At 39.0% G+C, this 19,556-nt stretch overlaps 1 protein-coding gene across 4 annotated transcripts in view; it reads left to right on the forward strand.

Annotated features, from left to right (window-relative positions):
* The window catches only part of TRAK1 (trafficking kinesin protein 1), a 141,632-nt gene that overhangs the window by 107,190 nt on the left and 14,886 nt on the right, over nt 1-19,556 (forward strand). For 3 of the 4 annotated variants that reach the window (XM_050915794.1, XM_050915795.1, XM_050915793.1), the window contains 10 exons: nt 2,747-2,847; nt 3,669-3,777; nt 5,421-5,499; nt 5,922-6,052; nt 6,581-6,655; nt 7,881-8,018; nt 9,514-9,590; nt 11,614-11,850; nt 12,857-13,173; nt 17,586-17,801. In XM_050915794.1, coding sequence (XP_050771751.1) covers nt 2,747-2,847; nt 3,669-3,777; nt 5,421-5,499; nt 5,922-6,052; nt 6,581-6,655; nt 7,881-8,018; nt 9,514-9,590; nt 11,614-11,850; nt 12,857-13,173; nt 17,586-17,801 — 1,480 coding nt within the window. The remainder of the gene's footprint in view (nt 1-2,746; nt 2,848-3,668; nt 3,778-5,420; nt 5,500-5,921; nt 6,053-6,580; nt 6,656-7,880; nt 8,019-9,513; nt 9,591-11,613; nt 11,851-12,856; nt 13,174-17,585; nt 17,802-19,556) is intronic. The other variant, XM_050915796.1, reaches the window with a different exon arrangement.

The following is a 19,556-nucleotide window of genomic DNA, read 5'->3' on the forward strand; positions in this document are numbered from 1 at the left end:
GAGTGAATTAGAGCCTGAACAGATGAAGTCCTGGGAACCAAGCATGGTGACAGCTCATGGGCCTTGTCCCATGTGGGGCAAGGGCTGAGTCTGTATTGCTTGGTAACAATAAGTTGTGCGGGGGTAGCGTGGTAGTGTTTGCTCCAAAGGGTACACGTTGCAGTGGCTTGTGAAAATACAGAAGAGATCCTTTCTGTTTGTAAAACAGATCCTGTGTTTTGCAATGTAAAAATGTGTATGGATCTGGCTGAGATGGAGCTAATATTCTTCATGGCAGCCTACATGGTGCTGTGTTTTGGATTTGTGACTAAAGCGGTGTTGATAACAACCAGTGTTTTGGCTGTTGCCGAGCAGTGCTTGCACAAGGCTCTTCCCTGTGCCCTGCTGCGGGCCACCTCCCCACCCCCCCACCCCCAAAATCTGTGGGAGATGTTGGGAGGGGGCACAGCTGGGATAGCTGACCTGAACTGAACAAAGGGATATTCTATACCTTATGTTGTTATGCTCAACAATAAAAGCTTAGGGAAAGGAGGAAGAAGCTGCCACATTCATGATTATGGTGTTCGTCTTCAAGTAACAATTGTGTGTGCCAAGGCCCTGCTTTCCAGGAAGTGGCTGAACATCCGCCTGCTGATAGAAAATAGTGAATAAATTCCTTATTTTGCTTTGCTTGCATGGGCAACTTTGCTTCACTTATTAAACTGTCTTTATCTCAGCCCATGAGTTTTTCTTGCTTTTGTGTTTCTCATTCTCTTCTCCATCCTATGGGGGTTGTGGGGCAGAGTATGTGCTCGGCTGGTGGGTGTTCAGTTGCTAGCCAGGGTCAACACACCACAGAATGCCATGTTGAAGGGAAGTGTTGCTGGAAGTTACTGCAGTGAGGTTTTTTCACATTTCACAGCATGATTGAGGTTGGAAGTGACCTCTGGAGGTCATCTTGTCCACACCCTCTTCTCAAGCAGGGCCACCCACAGCTGGTTGCCGAGGACCATGTTGAGACAGTGTTTGAATATCTCCAAGGATGGAGACTCTACCATCTCTCTGGGCAACCTGTGCCAGTGCTCAGTCACCCTCACAATAAAAAAGTTGTAGCTGATGTTCAGGGGGAACCTCCTGTGTTTCAGTTTGTGTCTATTGCTTCTGGTCCTGTTCCATTAAAACGTCACCCTTTCTGGCTGTTCACCCTCCTTTGGAGAACTGGAATGCTTGGAAATGGCAGTAAAAATAGTATCCTCAGTCTGTTTAATTCATAGAGAAAAAAGTGTAGCAAAAGCTGGAGATGATCTAGTCCCTACCCACTGACAGTATCTGAATCCTTTCTACTTAAAGAAGCAGAGCCCTAATGTGCTGGAGGGAAGTAAATTGTTATTTTTGGCTCAGCTTTTTAGCTCTTCCTGAAATGGGGAAAGTGAGCCTCCTGAAACTAATGCAAGGATTTTGTTTCATGGTTTTCTAAAATGTGGTTGGCTGGGTTTTTTTCCCCTTGCATTTTAGAACCCATGTCTCAGGGGGACTTGGTAGCTTAGCACATCTGATTACACAGAATAGCCTTAGTAAAATAAATGACCTTGTTTGCTTAAAATTTTGCACAGTTTAAGTGCTTTATTGCATTGAGTCTTCTTTTTATTTGATGAAAATGCAGTGTAAATCTATTTTATTGATATTCTCTGGGGTTTTTTTGCCAGTCATAACTACAAATATAAATATGCCTACAATTCAGAAAGCAGAAGTCTAATAAAAACAAATGTGCTCTGCAATTTATGCATTGGAAAGTGAAAACTGAGGGCCAAGTCTTGCAGTGGAAGGGAACAGATCTGTCTGATAAGTTGTGCTATTTATAGCTATGCAAGGCAAATAAAAACTAATCTCTTGCCACTGGGGTCTCAAATTGCAGCTGTGAAGTGGTGCAAGTGCTACTGTGTAATTGGGCTTTTCACCCTTTTCTTGGAGAATTGCAATATAAATTAACCAAGGTTAAGTTTGTGGAGCTCACAATTACAGGATATCTTAACCACCTGATTTTGATGTTTTGTTCCTTTTTGATACATGTATGTACTAAGTATGGGACTCCCACATGCTACTTTACTAGGCTCAGGTTTCGAAGTCATCAAAAGCCCGAACTACACCCAGAAAGTGACTGCCGTCTCCACTGTTGCAGCAACCTCAGAATGGCAGCCTACCACTGCATGGTGGTGTTCTGCAGCTCAACAGGCAATTGAGTCCCAAATGTAACCTTACTACACAAGCATTTTAGTAATTCTATCTTAAGTCTCTTGGAGAGGAAGAAATGTCTGTATCTGAGGCCTGCAAGGTCTGTATCCAAGCCAGAAGGTGACAGTCATCACATAAAATGGATAAAAGTGATGTTTGGTTTGATTGTGCCACATTAATTTCTTGCAGTATCATTGCAATATATCCATTTCTGTGGATGAGAATCTAGACTAATGCAATATTGAATCAGGATTGCTCATCTTAAAGAATGTGAAAGAGAAACACATCTAATAGGAGTGAATAATTGCATTTTTTACCTTCTAAAAAAGAACATTTAATGGCTAATTTAAAAGGTACACTTTTCGTTCTTTCTAAGAAATAAAGGAACTGGTTCTGATCCGTTCTAGTCTTGGCCTCTTGATTTAGTCTGAAGACGATGCTTGGAGGATTAATAACTAGCTAATTTGTAGCGGATTTACTTAAGAATATGCCTGGAAAATCAACTTACTGATCTGCAAGCTCTTTCTTTGTGCAGGTTTCTCAGTTGCGGCATGAGCTCTCCATGAAAGATGAGCTGCTCCAGTTCTATACCAGTGCTGCTGAAGAAAGTGAGCCAGAGTCCATCTGTTCCACCCCGTAAGTTAATCAATCTACAACATTGAACCTTCATCTGGTACTAAGCATGGGTAGTTTGGACAATTTAATAGCTTTGAAAAGTAGTAAAATGATCCCTTGTGTCGGCTGGAACTATAAATGGGACTCTGATCTTGGTGCATGACACCAGCTGGAAGGATTTGCGTTGGACCAGCTGGCTATCTGGGTGCCAACAAGAATCAGGAGGAGAGAGTACATAAGGAGGCTGCTGACACAGCGTTGTAACTTTCACAGGAACTAGGTCACTCTGGTGATGAGGCAGACACAGGTCCCACTTACAGTACCCCACTGCACCACGTACCTTTGCATGCTGTGCTAGAACATGCTACATGTGTGACCTTTGCGCTTGAAGGACCTGAAGGCACTATGGAAAAATTCCAAGCAGAGGGAAGGAAATAAAGCATGGCTTATAGCATGGGTTCCAGGCAATTAGCTGACTGAACATCATCGCAGGCTCTGAGGGACTGTCTGCCCTTGCTTGCAGAGTTATTGCTGCATTCTGGTGAAGCATGTGCAGCATAAATCAGGAAGCTATTGGGTTACTCCCTGTAGTAAGGTGGTTTCCTTTCTCATAGCCTTGGCTGAATAACTTTTCCATAGGAAATGTGTGAAATAATAAATAAATTTAAAAAATGTTCTCTTAAAAATCACTGCAAATATATTGCTACCCAAACATACTGGCATGAACAAGCTGTATTTCATGTGGCTCTGGCTGGTTTTGAGACCTCTATTCAGTCTGTTCTTCTATGAGATTGGCCATAATACAGGTAAAAATGAGTTAAAACTGTTTTTTTTGTTACAAGGCTGAAGAGGAATGAATCTTCCTCCTCTGTCCAGAACTACTTTCATTTGGATTCTCTTCAAAAGAAACTCAAGGACCTTGAAGAGGAGAATGTTGTGCTTAGATCTGAGGTGAAATTGCTCCCTTTGCATTTTGCTTAATACAGTTGTTCATTTAAATGCCACAACACAGGTATTGAGAAGCATGTATTAAAAGTTGAGAAAGTCTAATTAAGAGTATGTAATTCCACATGTGACACAGATATTTTTGTAGTTGTTTAATCACCATCCTTTACCCTACTAAATGAAGGAAAGACGGAAACATGGAAGCTACATGAAGCTACATGCAAAGTAGTTTCCTTGCCAAAAGAATGTGCAGGAGCATGGGCAGGTTTTGGAGTCCAGCACTGCACTTTGAAACAGGTCTTAAAGGGCTGACCTGGTAGATATGGGTGACTTTAGCTGCAAATCTGAAGTTTGTAGGATGGCATGGTTTCTCTGGTACAAATTCAGTGTTTGTCAAAATAAAAATTGCTAGCCTAAATTTGCATTAAATATCTTCAACTTGTGTTTCAAGTCAGGCTGTTAATATTTTAAGTTGAATGTGGTTTTGTTGCCTTTTATTCCTGATAATGTTCTATTTGTTTCACAGACAACACAGTTTTTAAAAGTGTATTTACTGTTCCCTGTCTGTCAGAAATAACACTTCATAATTGAATATCCTATGAATAATTTTGTTTTCCATGCAACTTTTAAACTCTGGGAGCATGTCACCATTTTGCAAACATGTAGCAGAGTATAGCAGAAGAAATACTCTGTTTTCATACATTTTTTCTTAGCTCAAAAATATCATTACCGTTTTCTACTGCAAATGCAGGGCCCATTGCAAATAGGTAGTGTCATATCTTGGGACAAGACACTGTGTAATGGAGAGTGCTGTATGCTTCATTGAGAAGTTGCGCAAGGAAGATGAGCAGTAGATGGTTTGAGAATAATGAAGGTTGGGTTAGAACTGAGAGCACCACTGCATCAGGAGCTGATAGGAGAACTGCACGTAGCACTGGCTTCCCTTCCACGGAGATGCATTCTGTGCCAGCAAGGCACAGGATGGAGCCAAATCTGAAACCTCTGAGCTACGCAGTTCTGTACAGATGCAGTCTGTGGGTGTCTGTGGATGCCCCCAGCACTGGGAATAGATTGAGGTGGTGTCCATCGAGGTGGTGCCAGACAGAACCAGCTGGGTGTAGCCACACTCCTCTTGGCACTCCTAGAATCGGAGTGGAAGAGACAAAGCAGGGAAGGAGGCAGCACTAAGGTTTTATGTGGGATATATGGTTACAGTGGCAGAACTTTTCAAATACTATCTGAATGTTTTTTAAATACGTGAATGTTTAATTCAATTATTTAAACTAAGCATTTAATTAGTTTGTGATGATACCTAGCTTTGTTCAGGTGACCAGATCAAGCTCTGCATACTAATCTTTTGTATGTTAAGGGCTTTTTTTATTTTTAGTGCAAAACATGCAAGTGACATCTAGCGGGGATATGGTGACAATGATGCAAGTTTCTCCTTACAGTACTGTCTCTGCTGAATATTCACCTGGCCCCTTTTTCCAGAACATGAGAGAGGGCAGGCAAAAACTCTAGTTTCTCACCATCTTCCCGGAGGAGTGATTAGAAAAGCTTGTCTTTCTGAAGGAGATGGAAATGCAGCAGCAGACTAACAAAGAACAAACGTGCTAATGTAGCATATTTGATGTGGATTTCTTAAATAGGCCTGCCAGCTGAAGACTGAAACAATTACTTATGAAGAGAAAGAGCAACAGCTTGTCAATGACTGTGTAAAAGAGCTAAGTATGTCCCTATTTCTTTTCACTTCTCATTCGAGATAGTTCAGTAAAAAAAAAAAGAAAACTGAGTCAGATCAGTCAGTCATGTTTTTCTGTGGTGCTTATTTTCCTTATATAAATGGTAGTGAGGAGAAAATTTCTGGCTGAAATTTCACAGCAGAAAATTCTGGCTGTAAGCTAAATCTTTGTCAGTTGCAAAATAGTTTTGCATTGAAAACGTTAGTGTTAAGGGAAAGTACAATCTCCTTTGCAGCATGAGCACTTTGTGTCTTTCTGTTCTTGTGTCCTACTGTTGTTTTTCAAAAATACCTTGCGGTGTATTGGGGCTGGATTGTGCTGAATCAAGTGATATTTCAAAAGAACATCTTTCTGCTTACTTTTCTACTTTTGAGTTTGTGATGTTAATTGTAGTCACTTATCTTAAAGGGGATGCAAACATCCAGATTGCCAATATCTCTGAAGAGTTAGCAAAGAAAACCGAAGATGCTGCCCGGCAGCAAGAAGAAATTACTCATCTTCTCTCTCAGATAGTCGATCTGCAGAAAAAGGCAAAAGCTGTAAGGAATCCAGTTGCAAGACTACTGTTGTGATTTGCTACTATTGTAGCTGCAAGACAAGTTATAATCCTCTGTATACTAGAGCCTAAAGGGAATTTTCCATCCTCCTTATCTGGGTGACCTTGTTTGATGTTTAATATCTAGCATGCTTGACTAGAAAGCATCGATTTATTAGAAGATGCATGTGTGATATATCAAATACAATAGTTAAATTTATTGTAAATATTAGAAGTGAAATTCTGCACTCAACGACTTTGGTAAGACAAGAATGTCAGTGCAGGTATTTCAGTGGGCACATACTTGTTTGGTTTAGGGTCTTGGAGGTTCATTTAGCAGGGCGCAGACTGATGCTGACTGTTCTTGTGTTAACATTTTAAACGTTTTTAAACTACCATGTGTGGACTAATATTGCTGCAGAGAGGGTCTTGAGAAAAGTTAGAATTTTCCTACTTACCTGTAGTATAGGATACAAACATCATCACAGGACAAAACATCACAGTATTTCTAACATATTTTGGCATATTTTAGTGTGCAGTTGAAAATGAGGAACTTGTCCAGCATTTGGGAGCAGCTAAAGATGCCCAGAGACAGCTCACAGCAGAGGTGAGTACATTACTTAGTATTACAGTAATTTAGTAGTAGGGCAATGGCTGTTCACTTTACCATGAGAGTTTTATTCTGAACTGGATCAGACGTATTAAATAATTTTGCCGATGTATATGGAATGAAGGAATATTTATGTTCCTGGTAGAGTTCAAAACCTTTTCCTTCCTGTTCTCTCCTCCTTCAACTGTCACACATTTTGAAAAACTGAGGCTTATGGGCTATATGGGAACCCTTTTAGAGGTAGACCTCTCTAGGCTGGTAGTTTAAGCCTATTTTGAATAGTGAGATAACATGGAAGAGCTCATTCGTACTGTATTTGTTCAGTGAATAAACCGAAGGCAGTCCAGGATTGCTGCCTGTCTTCTGGGTGCTACATTCACATGAACAAAATGGATGAAATAGAATGAATAAAGCTTGATCCCCTTAGGATGTGTCTTGTACTTGGACTACTTGGTGTTGAAGGTGGGAATGCCCATAGAGGCTTTTCCTGCTGATGGGCCTTTTGTATGTGTGGTGCTCCACAAAGATAGAGCTCATGCCTCTCCATCCCTGTCTTAGGAAAGACATTAACAGGATCTCTGTTTCTAAGCCAAGTAGCTTGTTTTTGTGAAACTTGTAGGAATGTGGTATTTCAGACTTTTGCCCTTTTGCCAAACTTGACTGAAGTGGCTGATGAACTCAAAAACTATGAGGGTACACAGACATCTGCAGACAGAGTGATTACATAAGATGTGTTTCCTGAGAAAGTCAAGCTAAAAATAAGGCATGGTCTTAGGCTGTTGGAGGTTATATGTGTGTGTATATATATGTATGTAATTCTTGGTTTTAAAATTCCTAAGTCCTTTGGAACACTGTGAAATGTCTTGTCCTTTTCCCATGCTGTTTGCCACTGTGGTCATCATGGCAGTAATTAGGCACTAAACCTGATCAGACTAAAGATACTTTTAGCTCTGTATTGTATCCTTGACAGTGGCTTCATGTAGATACGTAGGGTAGGAAATGGAGCAAGCAGTTCCTTCATGCATTGTGGTGCCCTGCCTTCCCATTACTAATCCATGTTATTAATGACTTTCAATGATATTCACTCGTTGGAGTTCTCATCCTTTAAAGTGGAATATTCTTCCTTACAACATTATCCTTTACCAGTGTTAAAAGAATTTGCAGGCTTTTTGTGATGATAGTGCAGCCCATAAGGTCTTGGACTGTTTTCTATGTGTTACAGTTGCGAGAGCTGGAAGACAAGTATGCAGAGTGCATGGAAATGCTTCATGAGGCTCAAGAAGAGTTGAAAAACCTTAGGAACAAGACTATGCCAAATGCCATATCACGTCGGTACCACTCTCTCGGTCTCTTCCCTATGGTAAGCAGATTGAAGAAAAAAACCTGCACACACCAGAAAACAACCAATCAAAGGAAATGTATTTGCACCTGACTTACAGCTTCAGGGATAGGATGCTAGGCCAGACATGTGCATGGGTGAAATGTGTATTTATATAGTGTTAAAGGATACCTGAGTGATCAGTGTTGCATACCTGGTTCTGCAACAGTGGTGCTGTGTAGTTACTTGTTTTTAGTGCAGTATTATAGACAACCTGCAGCTGGCTGTGCTTATGCTGTGAATCATGGGTAGCATTAATAGGTTGTTACACAGTTCTGTGCATCTTTGTTATGCATCTCCTGTACTGCGCTGGCTGATTTTCAGTAGGAGCTTCCTGTTTTTCTTCAATATCCTTGGAGACGTAACTTCCTGATAACATAACCAATAGTTTCTGGACATGGCATCCTTCTAGTCACTTACGATATACATTCTAGTTCTTCAGTACTTGAATAGGTTACACATATATTCTTGTTTTAAGATCACTGAAAATTCAGTATTCATTAAAAGAATATTTGTTGCTAGTATGTATTATGGCAACATCAATTACGGCAGTGTCACTGGTGTTACCAACTTTGTTTACCTAGTTTTATTTGATTATGACATTGTACATTTAAAGCATGGGGAATATGCAGTACCCTCAACCAAATGAGGAAAAAAAGAGTGGATAAGAATGTCTAGGTAACTTCAGTGCCTGGCTCTGCTTGCCTGTGTATCTCTAGAATAATTCCATTACTTCTGAGGGCAATGATATCAGTGAAGTTTCTTTTGAGTTACGTTAATGTAATGAAGCAGCAGAATCTGGCCCTCCTTGTCTTTAGCCATGTCTCATCTTAACTGCTGAGGAAGAACTCAGATTATATTTGTGCTCACAAGAAGTAAATTGTCAACAAAGACTTAGCTTGCCTTTTTGTGTTCCCTTCTGAGGCTGAACACAGGCCAATTTAAAGTGCAGACGTTTAATAATACAAGTTATACTTGCACAAGTACAGTTGAAAGCTGCAAAAAGTATGCTTGTGCTGAGATAGGTTTATGTGTTTTGTATAAAAATGATTTTCAAATGTTGAATCACGGGACCAAAGATCATTTGGATTTGTGAATGTTTGACACTTAGACCCTGCACTTAACTGCACTTAGGCAGTAAAACTTACTGACCAGCAGTGGAAAATTGATAGCCTGTCACCTTTAACCCTATGGGGGAAGTATATAATGCTGTATGCCAAGAACCATGTCTTTTTTGTAGGTGGGTGGGTAATGTTGTGAAAGGGAAGAGTGAAGCTAAGCCGTAATTTGTCAGTGACTTAGATACATTCATTAGTCTTCCAGCTTTCCAGTCAACTTTCATTTTTAAACCTTTTCTTTTTCTGGAATGACACCTTATTAGTTATTAATTATTTTATGTAAGTAATTAATTATTTTCTGCAATGACAACCTATTAATACTATGATATTTGTTTTTCTTTTGTGCTTATTTTTAACAGGATTCGTTGGCAGCAGAGATAGAAGGGTCAATGAGGAAAGAACTGCATTTAGATGAACCCGACTCTCCTGACTTAGCGTACGACTGAAAAGAATTGGTTCCTAATTGATTGATTATATCTGAAGTTAATTATTTGATGAGAAAGGAAAAGACAGGAAATAGTTGAGCTAGCAATTTAGAAAGAAATATTTCTGGCAGAGTGTGAATGATAGAGAGAAGGGAAAATAAATTGTCTGGTTTTTGGGGTGGCTATATTTTCTGCTAAAGCTACCAAAAGAAAATGCCTATATATAGGTTTTGTCTTGTCTTATGAACTTTTTGTCCTCGTTCTCGAGTGCTGAGAATGAGAAAAGATTTGTTTTCTTGTGTGTTACCATGCTAGGCTTCTTCAGTTAATGATTAGGGGATAAGTTCAATTCCTCAGGTTCTCTCTTCAGGTTTTATAACGGAAGTTACCGGGTAATTGTTGATCTAATCCAGTTTTTACAGGGAGAACATCAGTGCAGAAAGGGATTCAGAGTGGTTGGGTACGTACAGTGTGATGCCCATTACGCCTGTGCTGAAGTTCTCTTGAATTAAACAAGAGAGTGGTTTGAAACAAGTTAAGTACTTGTGACAGTCCAAAAGCTATAGATAGGTACAGCTTGGCAGAAATGGCCTTACGGACACCAGTTGCATGTGTACTCCAATAGGTTTATCTCGCCTATTTGTACAAAGCATGGGCTGGTTGATTTGAAACAAGTTAATCCTAGAGGGTGTGCTAGAGAAACAGAGTTTACAAAGAAAGGACAGTCAGGGAAGGTACAGTAGCCACTTTCCAGAAACCTTCTATTTACGAAAAGCTTGACACATACTTAAACCACCTCTGAGCATGAGCCAAGAACTGTAAATGAGGCTTTGACAGAGTTAAATTTTGATTAGAAAAATGTAAGATCAGAAAGATATGAGCATGCTCAAACGCCATAGGATCCTTTTGTCCTTGCAAAGTTATCTAACTTAAGGATAGTTTAACTTCTTTAGAATGTCTTTTATATTGCTATGCAAGTACCAAAGAAGGATACCTTTTTTTGGTTTCATGGCTTGTCTTGGTTTTATTTATGTGCTCAGCAGTAGTAACTGTAACCTCTGTGGGACCGTTTATTGATAGATGCTCTTATATTCAGCCTCTTAAAGATATACAACTATAGACTTGGAGCCTACACATAAAGATTGCAACTGTGGGGCACTTGTGGACAGAAGGAAAGAAATTTGAATGACATTAAATAGCATAAGGCATGCTGTTGTTGTTATATGCTGACAGAGTTACCTTTAAGCTGGAAGGGCTTTGCTGTTCTTGTGTTCAGCGATTGTTGAACTGTAAAACAAAGCAGCAAGGGCACTTCTGTAGCATGATGTAGGGCAAGTTTATTTTGTCAAGAAATTTCTGCTGAAATGTCATCTGGTCTTAATCTTGAAGCAGATGAACAATGTTTGCTATGATATCAGGACAATGGTGATAAAGAATGAACTGTATAAGTAGGTAAAAAATTAGGTTTCCAGCCTTGACAGCCTCTCTCTAGACTCTTGGTCCATTATATTTCTGATTTTTTTTTCTTTTTTTTTTTAAATGCTGTTTAAGGGGGTTGGAAATTGGTTTCAAAAAGAAAAGATAACAAGACTTGCTTGCGTAGAGATACTCAGTAAATTCAAATTCTCTTTTAAAATGGATTAGCCAGTTCATAGTTAAGAATTGAATGGAGATCAATTTTGTTTTTTAAAAACTGATTTCCACACAATGGCTTTAAGGCGTTTTTAGCTGATGTATTGAAATGCTCTTTCACTTAATTTTTATTAATATTTGAGAGGGTCCATGCATGTAATTCTCAAATGTTCTGTCTAAAATGCTCTAGGATGATGGAAGTATTATGTTGATGGATTGAATGTAATGGCTAGACTGTAGCAAGTATGGGACCCTATGCATACTATATAGAAACTATAAAGACAAGGTGGTTGGTGGAGCTGTGAATAGGAAGGGTCATTAACAAGCTGTTACCTGTTTCTCTGTTCCTTCTTAAGGTAAGAAGGCACTGTGTGATTATTAACTCTGTGTATGTCTTACCAGTCATCAGAAGCGGGTCTTCGAGACAGTGAGAAATGTTAACCAAGTTGTCAAGCAGAGATCCATGACTCCGTCACCAATGAATATCCCAGGCTCGAACCAGTCCTCTGCTATGAACTCAGTCATTTCTAGCTGTGTCAGCACTCCACGTTCCAGTTTCTATGGGGGAGACATCTCTAACATTATGATAGACAACAAGACCAATAGCATCATCTTAGAGACAGAATCCTCTGACAATGGGTCAGTACTGTAGCACTGGACTTAGCTTTTGCTTTGTTTCTGACATAAAGGCAAAGTGTTTCTATTTTCCTCTTTTTGTTTTACATTGTGCTGTTAACACAGTGATGTACATCTTCAAAAGTTACTTTATTTTGTGCTTATAGTTCTTGAGCACTCAAGTTTATTTAAAAAGGAAAGCTTTTTGAAAGTACTGTGTATCAGTGTCTGCAACTCGTGCCTGTTCTGAGATGCAGCATCACCAGATGATGTAAAACTACCCTTTGTCTTTGCAACTGTAGGTCAACGCTTTAATTATATTTTCACCATTTTACATTAATGCCAGGGAGTTCTGATCTAAGTTGCAGCTACAGCTAACTCTTTTGATCCTAAAAATAAATAAATAAAATGGGGGGGGGGGGTTACCTAATACAAAAACTTGTGAATGAAACCAATTAGAACTTTGCTCTTCTAGCTACTTGTCTCTTCCCCCATGTCCTGGTTTTGGCACCCACGACACCCCAGTACAGCTCCATGCTATGCTGTGTATGCTTTCCAGTAAAAATGACTTAATATCTCAAAACAATGAATATTTGTCAGCATAATATACTCTTGTGACTCATTATGGTATTCTTGCAGAGTTGGCCCTGTAAAATGTGGCCTGCCTACTTGAGTTTGTATAACTGTAAGAGAGACACAACAACTAGACATCTCTCATCTCTTTGTAGGAGGAAGCTCTTAAGTAATGTGCAGCTTTTCCAACCAGGATTTTCCAGGCAGGAACTAGGATTCAAAATGGTTTTAGTATGAAAGAGAAAGAAAATATTGGTGTTTGCCTTTGAGCTCTCCAGATAAGTAGCGAGTTGTTCCCAGACATAGTAATTTAAAGGTATTGGTGAATGTCTCAAAACTGTCATGTGGAAGTTTTAAACATCTCTAAGAATTTTTCTTCTCCCTCCCCTGTTTTTTTTTGGGTTTTTTGTGTGTGTGTGTGTGTGTGTGTGTGTGTGTGTCCTCTGTTATATTTTAGAAATGAAGACAGGATAAAGAAGCCTGGAACTCCGGGGACTCCAGGCTCCAGTGACCTAGAGACTGCCCTTCGAAGGCTGTCCCTCAGGCGGGAGAATTACCTCTCGGAGCGGAAGTTCTTCGAAGAAGAGCAGGAAAGGAAGTTGCGGGAACTGGCAGAAAAGGGCGAACTCCATAGTGGTTCCGTTACCCCCACAGAGAGCATCATGTCACTGGGAACTCACTCCAGATTTTCAGAATTCACTGGATATTCAGGAATGTCTATCAGCAGTCGCTCCTACCTGCCAGAAAAGCTTCAGATTGTGAAACCACTAGAAGGTGATAACAAAGGGCCTCGGCCTTTATCTGTTCTTCTTAGTGACTCTTTGTGGTCTCTTATCCATCACCAGAAAGCAGGAAATCTTTGCAATACATACTCTTTTTACTTTAGAGACAGTAATCCACGCTGTTGGTTTGAAATCTTTTAACTACTACATTTTTCTACAAGCCTTAAAAGTGTTAGGAAACAATTCCAGCCAAGGCGGTAAAATAACTTCACAGGCCACACATGCATCAGCAGTACAGCTTTACATCTGACCTAAATCTCAATGTTGCCATTTCATACTTAGAAAAGGAAGGTGGTTGAGTATCTGAAACCTAAGTAGTGAGAGTATTAGTTCATCAAATCTCAGTTCTGCACGTAAGTGTCTGGAAAGACCTTTACCTACTTAAAATAGTCCAGTTGGTCTAATAAGACTATTTTTGTCATTAAAAATGATCTCTGGACTTTAATTGGCTGTTTGAGAGGACACACATGAGTCTCTATGGCTTTGGGTTTCATGTGTGAAATAGGTTTGGGGGTTTTTTAAAGTAAAATTTCCTCCATATATTGTCTCAGAAAAAGGCAAGATATAGGTAGATGGTAGTCAGGGCTAGAGCTTTATTTCAAAGCGCATTTCTGTAGTCTGTCTAACAAAGCTGACAGAGCATGTATAGTCTGCCTGGCTTTCTTCAGTCTTTTCAGGTTGTTGCTGGAAGTTAGTTGAGTAAATTCCTTCAGGTTTTAAACAAAATGAAGCTGTTTTCCTATAGTACTTCACAGATATGCTAGTTATGTAATTTAGCTTTGGTTTCTCTCTCTCTCTGTTTTCCTTTAACAGAACTCGTGTTACATTACATTGTCTGTGTGTGTTTTAGTTGCGAAAGTTCCTTTTTTTCATCTTTTTAGAACAAATTTATTTCATCTGTAAGGAGCATTTAGCATGACACATATTCAGAAGCAAAAATAACCCTTCTTGTGTTCTGAAGAAAGTGATGTGCTGTACCTTCCTATTCAAATGAAACTATAGCCATAGCGCACAAGTCCATACTGTTTAGCAGATTTTAGTAGTTTGTTTTCATGACTGCTTCTAAATGGTCATAAAAATTCTTGTACCATATCAGGGAAGGGATGTGCCAGCTTTGTTTCAGTTACTGGTTGCTACCACTGTAATAGATTTCTGTCACCATCCCATTATATCTGCTTTTTTCTTCCAATAAACTCTTAAAGTCTTTATCATCTTTCTATCTGTCTGGGTTTTTTTTTCCTGGTTTTTGTTCATTGTTCTCACTGGGTCATTTTTTTCCTTAAAATTACTGCACCTTTTAAAGTACTTCTCATGTTTGGTTTTAGATCTCATTTGTAGTATGTTTGTGTCTGCCTGTTTCTAAGTTTAGTGTTTGTTATCTTTTATTAAATACATGTTTATGATTCTGTTCCTCACTTCAGCTTAGTTTCTTTCCCGAGTATTTTTCATGAGATTTAATTTTTTTTTTTTTCAACTTCATGGATACTTTCAGACTACTGGGGCAAAATAGTCTGCTGTACCTGCAGATTGTTATCAGTAGTTGTGCCTTTGGTTTTTATTACTGTTTTCCTAAGGGTGCTCATGCTGTAAAATGGAAGAAATAAAAATCAGTTCTATAATCAATTTCAGGTTCATGGCTTCTACTCCTTTAAAGCAATCTTTTAAATACCACAGTAAAATAAATAGGGTGACGGAAGTACTAAGAAATGAATCTTCTTCTTTTGCACCCTAAAAAAAACCCCAAAAAACCCCCCAAAACCCCACGCTTTCTTTTAGTCAAATAGAGTGGTTGCTTGATGTGAGTTACTTTAGTTACAGTCTAGTGGGTTTTTTGTTTTGGTTTGTTTTTAAACTGTGCGTCTGCAGCTTGTTGTGCCATAAGCATGAAATAGCACTCCCTGTGTCCTGTAGGGAAACTAGAACCTTGGACTGATCATGTCTTCACCCACTTTGTTGCAATTGTGGCAGCAACACATCATAAATTTCTAAGCTTTCTCTGACCTCCATAGTGTACATGTGATAGTGCAGATATCAGGAATAGAAAAACAAATTTCATTTACTCTATTCATATACTTATTTTGCTCTTATATTTCTTCTTGCTTCAGCTTGGCAGCCCCACTGTTGCACACTAATTCCCTCATGCCAACTTTTTCTGATAACATAATTTACAAAACTGTCTAGTAGGAGCCTGGGACTGAGTATAGGCCGAGGTGTTGTATTGCCCTCCTAATTTGACTTGCCCCCTCCCCCCCCCCCTTTTTTTTTTTAAATAATCATAAGGGAGTTTACAACTGTTGCATTGCTTTCTGCATTTGTGTTAATTTTCTGTATGGCAAAGTTAAAGCTCTCTTACATGCATTTTATGAGATCAAGATTAAACTCAGATATCCTCCTTTTTGTGATGAAGCTTAGGCCACTTTGATTTCCAGTTCCCAAAAGAAACTAATAACATGTAGTGTCAACAGAAATGTTAAAGCTCAAAATGCAGATATTCTGGTGAATATCTTTCCATAGGAAAGATATTATATATTATCAATTAAATGCTTGTACTCTGCAGTTTTTTTCTGAGTATAAGTTTTGGTGAGCTTTAAGGTAAAAAAGATTACAAGTTCAGAAGCTTGCGTGTAGAAGTTAATTAGCAACAGGATTTTATACTTGCATGCAGCACATAAAGAAATTTTGATTTCTGGTGTTCTTTAATTTTTGAGAGTATTGTCATACAGCAAAGCTCTACTCCTTGCTTAAGGCTTGACAATATCTGGCACTTCTTCACATTCTGGAATATTTCTATATAGAAGCAAAGAACTTGACCTTTGTGTCAATTCAGAAATAAATGCAAGTTATAGGCATGTCTCTTCCCTACAGTTATTTATTTTGGAGTTGTAATGGTTTCTACTTCTTGAGCCTCAAGGGTGCCAATCCTCTTTAGTCCCTCAAAACTTACTTTAAAAAAAAAGAAGAAAAAAAAAAGGATAGGGTCATTATCCAGATTAGTCTTGCAGATCCATTTATTCTGAGCTAAAAAATACAGATTTTAAAAAGTGAGATAGGCTTAATTAAAATGCTGCTCACTGATCCCAGTCATTCTAAAGAAAGACTTTTTCCCTGTTCACTTCCGATTTACAAGAAGCTTACTGTAATGCAATATCCTTATTGTGAAATGACAATTTTTCTCATTCCATGGGATTTTTCTCAGATGCAAAATAATGTATATAGGAGCCATCCCTTCCCTAGTTATTACAGTGGTTTAGATTTTTACGTATACCATGCAACGAGTTGAACATTCTTGGTCTTTGAATACTGGTGAGACATTTGTATGCCAGGTTGTTGAATGAGTCAGTATTCTGCTTTGGGGAGAGGGGACAGCAACAAGACAACAAAAAGTGCTCTGATTTGAGCTGGTAGAGATGAAAATAAAGATGTTTTGTGTCATAGGACTTGGAATGCATAGTTTTAAGTCACATGTTACAACACAGTAGTGATTGGGTAGGCACACAGGAAAACATAGGCCCTTGTGAGCAGTGTTTTAATCACTACTTGAGGAATCAAATAAATCCTCCCCTGATTTCAGTGGGCCCATCTCAGTGTATATATCAATTTAACCTGATACATTGCTGTTTCTGACTCATTGTCTCCTATTGAATGCTGAATATTGAATGCTTTTCTCTGTAAAATGCACCTCTTTCCTCGCTCAAAACATTTTTCTGCCAAGGACGAAGCTACAGGTACAGTAGCATTTAGTTATGTAGTAGTTGAGTTCCTGTAGCATAGGGGCGCAGATAGGGGCCATACAAGTATTTAGACTTGATGTATAGGTCAGAGCTATTATCTGCTTACAAGTGCCTGAAGTTGATGTGGCTTTCTAACGTATGGTAGAAAGCTGAAATTGCTGTGCAATCCATGTGACTATTGTCCTCCTGTTAGCCACTGGTAGTAAATTCTGGCATGTTTTCAGCACCTTTCTTAGTGTGAGCTTAATGTGGGAATATGTGGTATATGTTCCTCTTAGAGCTTTCTGTGATCGTGCTCATATCAACTGTTAATATAAATTCTTTCTACTCCTGCTTAATCCCGTGAATTTAGGATGATGAGAATATTGAGGGGAGGGGATGTGCATGTGCACAAGTATACCACATCTTACCACCAGACTTTGCCTATCTAAGTGCTCATGTGGTCAGTTCATTTCATATTGATGTGGAAATGCTGAAGAGTAGGTGGAGCAGTTGTGCCTTGTAGCATGTCTTCCTAGAAATATTAAAGCCTAGAAATATTAAACCCAGAAACATTAAAGGTTTTGAGCTCCCAAACCTTTGGTCTTCCGGATAAACGAAGTGGGATTTTCTGCCTTTTAGGTCCTGGATTGATTACTGATTTATTTTGGTTGTCTTTCTATTCCCTTTCAAGGTTCTGCCACATTGCACCACTGGCAGCAGCTGGCTCAGCCTCACCTGGGTGGGATCCTGGACCCGAGGCCTGGCGTTGTCACTAAGGGCTTCAGGACCCTGGACCTGGACCTGGATGAAGTGTACTGCCTTAATGACTATGAGGAAGATGAGACAGGTGACATTTCTTACAAGGGCCTAACTACCTCGACGCCAGTTCAGCACACAGAGACCTCAGGTGAGAGGTCACAAGCACAAGTGACTGTTTCAGACAACAAGAATAACCCCCGCCAATCTCAGGCTTTCACAGAGGAGATGCAGGAGTCCGCAACTGACGATGATGAGGGGTCTGGTGAGGGAAACTCATTAAGTCCAGTAAAACTGACATCTTTGCAGGATTTTGATTACTGGGCCATTCTCGCATCTCTCCAGAACAGCATTCATAGTATTGCTTTGTGTGTGGCATCTGCACGTTAACGCGTGCAGTAGTTAGAACATAACCATTCTAACATTGGCTCAAAAATCCTTTCTTTAATAATCTTTTAATTTGACTTTTTTTCAGTAACAGCATCCGTGGTCAATATTTTACTCTATTTTGATAAGAGAAGGCTGCTAAAAGGAAGTGGTTTGTTCACAAACCTTTGTGTGGCACGTATGCAACTTGTATGTGTATTTAGTGCACGCTCTTCAGTGTATATAATGTATAGACGATATATTTTTTGTATGCCTATAGTGCAGATATTTTTCTGACTGTTCATGAGAGGTGATGCCATGCTTTAGATTTTTGTACTCTGGGAAAAACCCAAAGACTAAATGATGACAAAAGGTGCATCTAAGTTGCCTTTGCTGAAACAAATCAAGTGCCTTGAAAATCAAGCAAAGAAATTCTGCAAGTTTAATTCAGTTACCTCAGATACAGTTACCTGTTTTTAAATTCCCTTTGAGATAAAGAATTAAGAGGATGTTTTTATGCAGAGAACAATGACATTTCCCTCATTCCCTCTCCACCACACTATTAAATTCTGTCCTTCCTATTTATACCATATTAAGACTTAAACATTTTTAAGTGATGCAGTAGTGCATGGAGTTACTAGATACTCTGAACTGACATTTGCAGTGTATTATTGCACGAGGTTACAGGTTCTCAGACTATAGAATTGTTTGGAGTTTGTGTGGTTTCTTTTGTTGTTGTTGGTTTGGGGGGGGGTTGTTTGTTTGTTTTGTTTCAATAAGCTATATAGGAGTGTTAGTCTTTGTTAAGATTTGCCACTGTAAAGAATTATATTTAGTCCAGAATCAGAAAACTACCAGACCTCCTTTTTCTTCAGACTTCTTGTTTTTACATAATTACTTTAAATGAAGACACTTCCTTCCCCCTCCTTTTTTTTTTGGAATAAATCAATAAATTATTATTTCACTGGTCTTCGGAAGATTAGATTGTCTCAGGGCTAGACAATAATATTTCTGTTGTTTTCATGAAGTGCAGAGTGTCCTGAGCTCTCACTGAAATGGCAGTTCAGTGCTTTCAGCTATTGAATATAAGCTACTTTTTGCAGTCAGTTGTATTAAGATTAAACTTAGAATCATAGAATCATTTAGGTTGGAAAAGACCTTAAGATCATAGAGTCCAACTGTTAACCTAACACCACCAAGTCCACCACTAAACCATGTCCCCAAGTGCGACGTTTACACATCTTTTAAATACCTCCAGGGATGGTGACTCAACTGCTTCCCTGGGCAGCCTGTTCCAATGCTTGAACATTCAAACCCTTCAACTTCCCTTCCCATTGGCAAAAAATTGTCTTTATCCTATGAGATCTATTGCCCAGGAATAATGATTATATTAATTTTTTATATTAATATGGAAATAAATAATGCCTCTGCAGGACTTGTGTACAGTTTTGGATATTATCCAGGTTTTTATCATTGAAGAGTCTGAATAACAACCGCAAGAAAAGCTGGAGATCTAGGAAACATGGACTGAAATAATCAA

This window comes from Gymnogyps californianus, chromosome 2 (assembly GCF_018139145.2).
Source record: "Gymnogyps californianus isolate 813 chromosome 2, ASM1813914v2, whole genome shotgun sequence".
NCBI lineage: Eukaryota > Metazoa > Chordata > Aves > Accipitriformes > Cathartidae > Gymnogyps > Gymnogyps californianus.